At 49.1% G+C, this 12,087-nt stretch overlaps 1 protein-coding gene across 1 annotated transcript in view; it reads right to left on the bottom strand.

Moving 5' to 3' along the window:
- Nucleotides 1–2,173: 2,173 nt before the first annotated feature.
- MRM1 (mitochondrial rRNA methyltransferase 1) overlaps nt 2,174–12,087 on the bottom strand; it is a gene marked incomplete at both ends in the record, with an annotated part of 50,836 nt that continues 40,922 nt past the window's right edge. Inside the window, 3 exons of the mRNA XM_080714025.1 lie at nt 2,174–2,260; nt 6,839–6,861; nt 7,692–7,823. Coding sequence (XP_080570151.1) covers nt 2,174–2,260; nt 6,839–6,861; nt 7,692–7,823 — 242 coding nt within the window. The remainder of the gene's footprint in view (nt 2,261–6,838; nt 6,862–7,691; nt 7,824–12,087) is intronic.

Raw genomic sequence — 12,087 nt, forward strand, 5'->3', positions numbered from 1 at the left:
TAAATAAATAAATAAAAGAAAATAGGGCTGGGATGTAACTCGAAGGTAAAAATACCCCTGGGTCCAATCCCCAGCACCACAAAAATAAATAAGTAAATAAATAAAAATAAAAAATAGGTCCAAGAGTAAAACCCAGAGGCAGAATGCACCTGGTTCAATCCCCAGTACCAAAAATAATTAAATAAATAAAAATATTGAAGCCTTAAAATTACAAGAGGCGTGCAGGTCCCAGCAAGGCTCTGGGCAACAGGGCTAGGACTCAAAGTGCCACTGTCCTGGATGCTAGAGACCCCGAGGCGACCCGCCTCTCCCTCTGCCCGCCCACCCTCTCCCTCAGCTCTGGAAGCAAGAGGCCCTGCTCTGCTTACTTAGCCTCTGGACTAGTTCTTCCTACTCACCTCCTCCGACAAAAACGAACTTCCAGAGGGAGAGAGAGAGCGCCCATCAGGAGCGTTTGCAAAGGACCGGCTGGGCTTTGAGCACTAGACGCTGCCAAGTGCAGGGGTCTGGAGTCTTCCCACCCAGCGCGCCACGGCTGCACCTCCACACCTCCGTCGCTTCACCTGTGCGATGGAGGTGAGCACCAGCAGCCGTGCTCGGCATACTTGTCGGCTTGTTGAGGGCATCTTAAAGGACATACTACGTGCGCGCTAGAAATGTTAACTATTAGGATGATTCTCTCCTCTGAGAGCCGGGGGGAAAGTGAGGACAAAGCTTCCGAAGAGGAAATTGTTGCTGGAAGTCAATGGAAAGAGGGAGAAAGAGGTTTGGACCGGATGCGAAGAGAAGCGGGTCTGCTGCCCGGGATCCTGTAACCCTGTCTCTGAGCCTTCGTTTCCCATCTCTAAAGTGAGGCGGTTGGACTGGAAAATCTGGAGGCGTTTCTGGTTCTGGGAACTGGTGCTGCAGAGAATGAGAGAGAGGCTGGGTAGGGTGGTGCGCATTTGTAATCCCAGTACCTGGGAGGCTGAGACAGGAAGGTCGCGGGTTTGAGGCCAGCCTCACAACCTTACCAAGGGCCTGTTTCAAAGTAACAAATAAAGATGGGCCGGGGTGTAGCTCGGAGGTAGAGTGCCCCTGGGTCCAATCTCAAGTACCAGAGAGAGGGAGAGAAAGAAATGCAGGGAGGGGGACCCACAGCAAGTCTAGATCAGATTCAGCCCATGATCTAGAGCAGGATGGCTCTGGACCAGCCTCTACCCAGAAACAGCCAGGAATCTCTCAGGCAGGAGCCGGGCATTGCAGGCCCCAGATGAGGAAACTCAGGCTCGTCAGCCGGATCCGAGCCTGCTGGGCCCCCACCTGCTTCACCTCCAAAAACCTGGATGATCGGGTACCCGATCTGTCCTTAGCTCCACCCTCAGCTGAATTTAATGAATCTGAGAAAAATTATGAAGTCCCATAAAGCCACAAGTATCATAAAAAGTATAATAAAATTGAGAAAAGCTATTAAGTTATAAATACAACCAATGCATGCAACATCACTCAGTCGGGGAGGAAGTCGCTATAAAATAAAGTCATTCCACAAGTGACTATATCTCTTAATTCACAAGGCACACGCTTCTCTTTATGGGCGCCCAAGCCCGCTGGCCCCACGAGGAGTTTGTGTAACTTTCCCCAGGCCGAGAGCACCGGTGAGGAGACCAAGAAAAAGGGACAAAGACCACCGAGAAAGAGGACCTAGGCCAGCAAAAGGGTAGCGGGGAGCGCAGGAGGATTGCTGTCGGGACGCCAGATTCCCAAATCCCGCTCAAAACGCTTTGAGGAGGTGAGGGAAAGGAAAGGAAACGAAAAGACAGGACCCCAGCGTGGTGGCGCACACCTGTAATCCCAGTACTTGGGAGGCTGAGACAGGAGGATTGCAGGTTCAAGACCAGCCTCAGCAACACCCCAAGACTCAGCAACCTAGTTAGTGTATGTGGCCTGGAGATAGAATCCCATTGGGTTCAATCCCCAATACCAAAAACCATGTCAGGAGCGGCCTGGGAGGGAAGTCTGCACTGGGTGCGGGCTTGGGGGAGGCGGGAGGCGGGCAGGAGCTGCGACCCCGATCCCGGCCCAGCCCCGCGCTCCTGCCGAGAGCCGCGCTATGAATATTCATGATGCAATTAGCGCCCCCGCGCCCATCACGGTTATTGTGCGTCCAATAAAAACAAACACGCTAATGAGGTGTTTAGCGCGGCTGCGAGCGCGAGGAGGAGGCCGGGCGGCCCGGGACCCCTCGCTTTCGGGGAGACGGTCTGGCACCGAACAGGGCGCCCTGGACGAGGGGGCAGAGTTTATACAGACCCCAAGCTGCGACGTGGCCTGCATTTTCTTTTTCTTTTTCTTTTTCTTTTTCTTTTTTCTTTTTCTTTTTTTTTTTTTTTTTTTTTTGCGGATCTGGGGATGGAACCCAAGGGCATTCGCCCTCCGATCTACACCCCCTGTCCTATTTTTATTGTTTTGTTTTTATTCATTTACTTTATTTATTTATTTATTTATTTAGGTGGTACTGGGGGTAGAACCCAGGGGCTTTTCTACCTCCGGGCAGTATTACCAGACCTATTTTATATTTTATTTGGAAGCAGGGTCTCACTAAGTAGCTGAGGCTGGCTTCGAACCTGTGTGATCCTACTCTCTCCGCCTCCCAAGCGCAGGGATTACAAGCGTACGCCGCCACGCCCAGATCTATTCTTTTATTTTTTATATTTATTTATTATTTATTCATTTATTTATTTTTGCGGGTCTGGGGATGGAACCCAAGGGCATTTGACCTCCGAGCTACACCCCCTTGCCCTATTTTTTATTCTTTATTTTGAAACCAGGTCTCACTGAGTTGCAGAGGGCCTCACTAAGTAGCTGAGGCTGTCTGCGAACCGCGATCCTCCAGGTCTCAGCCTCCCGAATGCTGGGGTTACAGCGTGCGCCACCACGCCCGGCTCTATTCTTTTATTTTGAAGCAGGGCCTCACTAAGTTTTGGAGGCCCCCACTAAGTAGCTGAGGCTGTCCTTGAACCGCGACCCTATGGTCTCAGCCTCCCCAATGCTAGGATTACAAGCGTGCCCACCACGCCCGACTCTGCACCGGCTATTTTTGTGGATTTCTGTCCCCTGCCCCTGGCCCCTGCTGCGCTCCTGGCTCCTGGCGGGATGGAGGTGGGCCCGGGCTCCAGGGAGGGGAGGCAGGTCTGGGAAGAGGGGCAGGTGACAGGAGGGAGGGACTTGAGGTCAACAGAGGACCCACTTCCATGTGAGGTGGGGGAGGTCCTGAGCCAAGGAAAGATCTAGAAGGGAAATGGGGAAGAGGCCTGGAGAGGAGTTCTCAAATTTATCCTGATCAGATTAAAATACTCATTTTGTCCTTGTTTTGTTTTGTTTGTAGACCTGGGAATTGAGACGGTGTGGGGGGGCATTCTACCTCTGGGCAACACTCTCAGTTCTGTTTTATTTTTTATTTTGAAACAAATTCTCACTAAGTTGCTGAGGCTGGCCTCAAACCTTCGATTCTCCTGTCTCCGCCTCTCAGATAAAGTGATTAAAAGCATGTGCAACCATGCTGGCAAAGAATGGATTTCTAATGTTCATGCTGCAACTGAGACACACTTTTTTTCCCCCCAGTACTGAGGATGGAACCCAGGCGCGTTATACCTCTGAGCCATACTCCCAATCCTATTTTTTAGTCTTTTTTTTTCAGTACTAGGGGTGGAACCCAGGGCATGCTACCCCCAAGCTACACCCCCTGCCCTATTTTTTATTCTTTACTTTTAAAACAGGTCTCACTGAGTTGCAGAGGGCCTCACTAAGTAGCTGAGGCTGTCCGCGAACCGCGATCCTCCTGTCTCAGCCTCCCCAAAGCTGGGATTACGAGCGTGCGCCACTAGGTCTGGCTCTTAGACACATTTTTCTTGGCAGCATTACTCATGACAGCCAAAAAGCGTGAACACCACAAACGTGCAGATGACAAATGTGCAAACAAATGCAGCAAATCCATACAAGGGAATATTATTCAGCAATACAAAGGACTCAACTACAAATACATTGTTATGTCAGGGATGAACCGTGAAAGTACGCTAAGTAAAGAGGCCAGGCACAAAGCCGGGCGTGGTGGGCACGCTTGTAATCCCAGCATTCGGGAGGCTGAGACCGGAGGATCAGGGTTGGCGGACAGCCTCAGCCACTTAGTGAGGCCCTCTGCAACTCAGTGAGACCTGGTTTCAAAATAAAAAGATTAAAAAATAGGGCAGGGGCTGTAGCTCAGAGGTCGAATGTCCCTGGGTTCCATCCCCAGACCCGCAAAAAAAAAAAAAAGAAGAAGCCATGCACAAAAGACCACATAGTGTGAGATTTTATTTATAGAAATGCCCCAATTAGGCAAATTTTTTTGTGGGGGGTTCCTGGAAACCCTTCTACCTCCGGGCTACACTCCCAGACCTATTTTTATATTTTTATTTGGAAACATGGTCTCCTAAGCCAGCACGGCTGGCTTCGAACCTGCGCGATCCTCCTGTCTCTGCCTCCCAAGCGCAGGGATTACAAGCGTGCGCCACCACGCCCAGCAGATAGGCAAATCTTTAAAGTAGAAGAGTGGTTGCCTAGAGTTGGAAGGATAAGGGAATCTAGAGATAACAGGTTTTGGGTACAGGACTTATTTTGTAGCTAATAAAATTATTCTAAAATTGCAATTCTGGTCATACAACTCTATAAATAAACTAAAAGCCACTGAGTTATACATTGTGTGTGTGTGGTACTGGGGATGGAACCCAGAGCCATTCTACCTCTGAGCTACATCCCCACCCCTATTTTACTTTTATTTTTGAAAGATGGTCTTCTTAGGAGTCTCACTACTTGCTGAGGCTGTCCTTGAACCTGTGATCCTCCTGTCTCAGCCTTCTGAGTACCTGGATTACAGGCTTGTGCTACCATACCTGGCTCTGAATGATATATTTTGGGAGGATACTAGAGATTGAACACATGGACATTCTACCTCTGAGTTACAACCCCAGCCCATATATTTTGAATCAGGATCTCACTAATTTCCTGAGGGTCTCACTAAGATGCTTAGACTATCCTCAAACCTGCAATCCTTCTGTCTCAGCCTCCCAAGTACTGGGATTCCAAGCATGCACGGCCATGCCTGGCTCATTTGTGCTTTTTGTTTTTTCAGTACTGAGGATGGAATCCTACCTCTGAGCTACATCCCCAACTCTATTTTTGATTGTTTATTTTTAAATAGGGTCTCAATGAGTTGCAAAGAACCTCACTAAGTAGCCGAGGCTATCCAATAACCACGATTCTCCTGTCTCAGCCTCCTAAATGCTGGGTTTACAAGCGTGCACCACCATGCCCGGCTCTCAATTGTGCATTTTATTTATTTATTTATTTATGTATGTATTTGGTGATCCTGGAACTTGAACACCATGCTTAGCTGAATTGTGCATTTTATTTTATTTATTAATTGATTGGTTTATGCTGGGGGTTGAACCCAGGGCCATTCCACCTCTGAGCTATACCCCCATCCCTATTTTATTTTTTATTTTGAAACCAGATCTCACTAAGTTGCAGAGAACCTCACTAAATTATTGAGGCTGACCGAGAACATGTGATCCTCCTGTCTCAGCCTCTCAAGTATTGGAATTACAAGCATATGTTACCATGCCCCACTGAATTGCAGATTTTTTTCTTATCTTTTATGTTACTGGGGATTGAACCCAGAAGCATTCTACATCTGAGCTATACTCCTAGCCCTACTTTTTGATTTTTATTTTTAAACAGAATCTCACTAAGTTGCAGAGGGCGTCACTAAGTAGCTGAGACTGGCTGAGATCCTGAAATCTTCCTGTCAGCCTCCCAACCTCTGGGGTTACAAACATGGGCTACCACACTCGGCTTGAATTGTACATTTTTCGTGGGTAAATTGCAGGGTGTGTGAATTATATCTCAGTAAAGCTGTTAATAAAATGAAACAAAACATTATGCTAAGCTAAAGAAGCTAGATTCAAAAGGTAATCCAGAAAAGGCAAATCTAAATTGATTAGTGATTGGTTGCCTAGAGCTGGAGGTTGGGAGGGGATTCACTCTAAATGGGCGCCAGGGAACTTTTGGGGATGAGTGAAATGTTTTGTAACTGGGTTGTGTGATGGTTTCAGAACTTAATACATTCACTACAAATCATGGGATAGGATGCTTTAAATGGGTGAGTTTTATAGTAAATTATTAATCAATAGCTTTTTTTTTTTTTTGGCGGGTCTGGGGATGGAACCCAAGGGCATTTGACCTCCGAGCTACACCCCCTGCCCTATATTTTATTCTTTATTTTGAAACCAGGTCTCAATGAGTTGCAGAGGGCCTCACTAAGTAGCTGAGGCTGTCTGCGAACCGCGATCCTCCAGGTCTCAGCCTCCCGAATGCTGGGATTACAAGCGTGCTCCACCACGCCCGGCTAAGCTTTTTGGTTTCTTTAAACACAGATTGGTGAATCCTGTCCCCGGTGTTCCTGATTTTAGATCTAGGTGGCTGGAGAATGTTAATTTCTAACAAGTTCTCTGCTGCTGGTCAAGGGAACACACCTGGGAAACCGGGGCTGGTCTATAGAGATGAAAGGCCTAGGCCAAGAAGAGGGGCCTATTTAGGGAAAAAAAAAAAAAAAGACACTTTGGACACCAGCCCTCCACGCCCACTTCTCCCGGGAGACCCCAGGGAAAAACAGGGAAGGGGCTTTAATAGATGGTGGGAGCTGCCTGCCACCCGCAAACGTTCCTCTGCACCAGACAGCGGCAGAATTCATTTCAAGGCAGCCTCTCCACCGTCAACCAGAATTGGCAGCGTAAATAGGAAACGCTGTTTATTTGCCACTTACCTCTGTCTTGTTCCGCTTAAATACTGAGGGGAAAGCAAAGCCATTAGGGTCAGAAGAAAATTACAAACATGCAGCGTCGCCGTGGGTGGGTGAAAATGATATGAGAGATTGGAGGGGGCAACAAAAAGTAAATAGAGGAAGAAAGACGAGAGGGAGGTGGGGAGGAGGGAAAACGCCTTGCACCAGCAGAGCATAAAATAAAATAAAATTAAATAAAGATCTGTTTGGGGGGCGGGGAATCTTTGTCCCAGGAATCAGGGGTGGCACTGGGGGAGGGGAGAGTTCTGGAGTTGTTTTTATAGCTAGAACAGAGACAGTGTAAATTCTATTTTCTGTTTTTCTGGCCTGATTAGCTGTTGGGACTGCTTCTCTTTCTCCCCATCACTGGAAAACTGGCCCAGGGAGGGGACAAAAGCCAAACGGCACCATCACCCCACCTCGGGGTACGTCTCCCACCTCTGGGGTCTTGGAGTACCCCTCCTGGGGCCTCACCCGCCCCCCGCCCCTTCTTCTCCACCTGCCCCCACCCTGGCAGAATTAATTGGAGACAGAGGAACACATTTATTGCCTCCCCTCCTGCTCCACACTAAATCTTGTGGCAATGCTTCTAAAAGTCAATAAAACGAGAAGGAAGATGCGATAAAATTAAGGTGGAAAGTGTGATGGGGAGAGGAAATGGGAATCTTCGTTTTAATTTAGCTTTAATTTTAATTTTTCGTCACCTCTCCAAGCAGGCTGCGTGCTGGAGCGGAGCGGGGTGTGCGGGGAGGGGGCCGGCCCAGCTTTGAAGGACTGGACGGAGCCGCACGCTGACCAGACCTGCGCTGGGCAGGGGCACGGGTAGAGGGCTCGCCTGCGAACCCCTTCTGTGCGGGTCCTGAGGGCGGTGGAGTCTGCTCTCCCTGAGAGCAGGACTGTGTCTGGGGCGGCTCTTTCTCCACAGCGCCTGGCTGGAGGCCCGCAGCGATGGCGGTGATGATGATCGCTGAAGGTTATCGAGCACTTACTGTGTACGGGGCTGGAATTGTAGCCAGCACTTCACATTCGCTCCTTCACGGCATTCCCACACCCACACTTGGCAGTAGGTGCCGTGATCGTAGCCCCAGTTTACAGATGAGGACTTTGAGACAGAAAGGTGAAGGACTGTGCCTGTGGTGGCAGCTGGCAGGTGGGCTGGCTGGTCATGAAGTAGATAATGAATAATTCCCGTTTAGTGAGTGGGTGAATAAATGAATGGATTAAACCTGCATACAAAGACTAATAAAAGTGCTGGGCACAGTGGCGTGTGCCTGTCATACCCGCCACTCCAGAGGCGGTCATGAGTTTGAAGCCAGCCTGAACAACTCAGTGAAACTCTGTCTCAAAAAATAAAAGGGCGGGGGTTTAGCTCAGTAGAGCACTCCTCGATTCAATCCCCAGTACTCAAAAAAAAAAAAAAACTAATATCCAGATGTGGTGTCACACACCTGTAATCCCAGTACTTGAGAAGCTGAGACAGGAGGATCCCAGGTTTGAGGCCAGCCTCAGCAACATAGTGAGACTCTGTTTCCAAATAAAAACTAGAAAGGGCTGGTGGTGTAGCTCAGAGTTAGAATGACCCTGGTCATCCCAGTAACACACACATATGCACACAAAGGAAACAATAATTGACGTTTAAAAATCTGCCCCCCACCCAGGACACTGAAATATTGAACCCAGAGGTTTTCTGCCTCTGAGCTACACCCCCAGCTCTATTTTATTTATTTTATTTGGAAACAGGGCCTCATTAAATTGCTGAGGCTGGCCTCTAACCTGCGATCTTCCAGTCTCGGCCACCCAACTCCTGGGATTACAGGTGTGCACCACCACGCCTGACTTCTGCCTTTTTTTTTTTTTTTTTGGCATAGCTGAGTATTGAACCCAGAGTCTTCCTTGCACATACTAGGCAAGAGCTCTACCACTGAGCTGCGTTCCCAGCCTCAGATTCTTCTTTATTAAGCTTTATTTAAAAAAAAAAATCCTGTTCCTCTTCTAGCTTGCTTGTTTTGCAGTCCCCTAAGCAACGACAGGAACAGTGCATTTGTGAGCAAGGGTGTGTGTGTGTGTGCGCGCATGTGTGTGTGTGTGTGTGTGTGTGCTGAGGTTCCAACTCCCCCACCCTCTCTCAGTGACTGCTGTTCATCATAACCAGGACAATTAACCACCCCCTTATTATTCACACGTCATGATTACTAATCACCCTTATTAATATCCATGCTTTGCAAAACCAGGAGGCAGCGTGGCTCAGATGCTTGGAACTCCACAGGAATCCAATCCTGCTCCGTGCCTTTAATTCCCCCTGGATCAGGAGGACCTGCCTCTTCCTTGTCCCTCCACAGTGACCAATGCCGACCACCTCCCTCTCTGCCTATCCCAGAGCCTCACACCCCTGGAGTGAATTCCCTGCTCCATCCACCACCTGAACCACAAACCTCCCTTCCACTGGAGCAGAAGCAAAGGTCCCTTCCTGTAGTTAATTCCTTTTCTCAAATCACCTGCTTTGTTCATCAAGCAAACACTTCACACCAGACAGGTAGAGCTAAAGACTGAACTTCCGGGTTATACCATTTAACCATGTTTAATCTCTAAACATGTCACTGTGTCGGGGAATGTATTAGAGGTTCTGCTAATAGCATTGGTCATTTGGCTCACCTTAAATTTCTTGGTAATATTTGAGCCAGGCATGGTGGTACATGCCTGTGACTCCAGTACTTGGGAGGAGGATTGTAGGCTTGAGGCCAGCCTCCGCAATGCATCAAGACTCTCAGCAACCCAGCAAGACCCTGTTTCAAAGTTAAAAAAAAAAAAAAGGTCTGGGGGTATAGCTCAGAGGTAGAGCAAACCTAGGTTCAATCTCTAGTACTAAAGAAAAAGAAAACGCAGCCAGGTGTGGTGGCACACACTTGTAATCCCAGCACTTGGGGAGGCTGAAACAGGAGTGTTGCAGGTTTACAGCCAGCCAGCCTCAGCTACTTAGTGAGGCTGTCTGCAACTTAGAGAGACCCTGTTTCAAAATAAAGAATAAAAAATAGGGCTGGAGCCAGGCATGGTGGTGCACACTTGTAATCCCAGCATTCAGGAGGCTGAGACAGGAGGATCATGGTTTGAGGACAGCCTCAGCTACTTAGTGAGGTCCTTTGCAACTCAGTGAGACCCTGTTTCAAAGAATAAAAAATAGGGCTGGGGGTGTAGCTCAGAGGTCAAATGCCCTTGGGTTCAAACCCCAGTACTGCAAAAAAAAAAAAAAAAAAAAAAAAAAGTGCCTTGCTAACACTTGAAGCAGATTATCCTGCCGGTGGTTTCAGCTCTCAGTATATGTGGTTGCAGTGGTGGCTCTGTTAAGACAAGCCGTGCCATGTATCAGGGAAGCGAAACCTGGCTTTGCCCCACGCGTGCACACAGAATTGCTAGCATCAACGTGCCGGCCCCCAGAGGGGTCACTGTAACCTCTTCTGACTGGAAGTGAATCGAAATCAGCCACCAGAGTGGCCGCCATCCATCCCTGCCCTGGTCAGGCTTTGGGGTCAAAATAACAGATCCTGACCTGTGTCTAGCCCCAGCGGAGCTGCAGCCACGGCGCCAGCCCTGAGCCTGCGCGTGGAACGCTCGTGGGGATGGAGACAAGCCGTCTGAACAAAATACTCAGGACGGTTGCATTCATCATAGCGAGAAATCAGACTCCTTTCCTGTGCCCAACAATGTGGGAGTGACCAAACAAAACAATCCTTCCGCATGATGGAGCGCCACGTAGCCCTTAAAGTGACAAGACCGTGGGCTCTGCCACCCCGGGAGCGTCTGCGTGCGTCCCGCTGGCTGCAAGCGGGAAACACAGAGCAAGGGCAGGCGTGACACGCGGCCGGGGGACCTGGGCTCGGGTCTGGGTTCGGCCACTCACGAGCCTCAGTTGTCCATCTGTAGTCCCAGCAGTGTGACAGCCAGTACCCAGCACACAGGACCTTCAGGTACTTAGCAACAGTACTACCCCTGAAGGCAGCAAAAATTCAGAAAAAAAATTGATGGGAACATAAATGTTTTGAAATTAAAATTCTTTGGACCTGTTTTGAAGAAGGGAGGGAGGCACAGGAGAGTGCCGCTAGTGTGCTCACATTTGTGTGGGGCTGTTTTTTGAGTTTTTGTTGTTGTTTTCAGTAGCAGGGATTGAACCCAGGGCACTCTACTGCTAATTACAGCCCCATCTCTTTAAATTTTTTTATTTTGAGACGGGTTCTTGCTAAGTTGTCCAGGCTGGCCTCAAACATGCGATCCTCCTGCCTGTGTCTACAGAGTATCTGGGTTCACAGGTATGCACCCAGCTTTGTGTGTGTGGGAGAGAGAGAGAGAGAGAGAGAGAGAGAGAGAGAGAGAGAGAGAGAGAGACTGTTTATAAATACATATACACACACTTTTTTTTTTTGCAGGTCAGGGGATGGAACCCAGGGGCATTCGACCTCCGAGCTACACCCCCTGCCCTATTTTTTATTCTTTATTTTGAAACGGGGTCTCACTGGGTTGCAGAGGGCCTCACTAAGTATCTGAGGCTGTCTGCAAACTGCGATCCTCAGGTCTCAGCTTCCCGAATGCTGGGACTACAGGCGTGCGCCACCACGCCCAGCCTCTGTGAATTTTATAATAAAGAATTTTTTCAAGGAAGGGAGGGAGGGAGGGGAAAGGAATGAGACAGAGCCAGGCATGGTGTTACATGCCTGTAATCCCAGTACTTTGGAGGCTGAGACAGGAAGGTTGTAGGTTCAAGGCCAGCCTCAGCAACTTAATAAAACCCACAGCAACTTAGTGAGATCTTGTTTCAAAAATAAAAAATAAGAATTAGCTGCAGGTGAAGCCCCTGGGTTCAACTGCCAGTATCAAAAAGGAAGAAAGGGAGGGAGGGGTTTGGAAGGAAGGAGCTTTGAAGATTCTCTAGTGAGGATGAGCCGGTGGCCCTTTAAGGCCAGCTAGGCCCTGGAAGACTGGGGGGACAGAGAAATATGGCTCCCGGGTCCCCCAAGAGGACCAAAGCCATACCTCAGGAACTGGACTTGGTCAATCCCAAGTGGTCTTAACTGGGAAGGAAGGAACATTGTGCCCACCCGGCACAGCCCGGGAAACCCAGGGCGGTGCCTGGGATACTGGGATCTGTCTCTCCAGACAGAGGACCGGAAAGAGACAGAGGGGCAGAGAGGTGGAGAGATGGAGGCGGAGCGAGGAGCCTGGGGAACAGGCCCCATGGGCTG

The sequence above is a fragment of the Muscardinus avellanarius genome (genome assembly GCF_963383645.1).
Source record: "Muscardinus avellanarius genome assembly, chromosome: 16".
NCBI lineage: Eukaryota > Metazoa > Chordata > Mammalia > Rodentia > Gliridae > Muscardinus > Muscardinus avellanarius.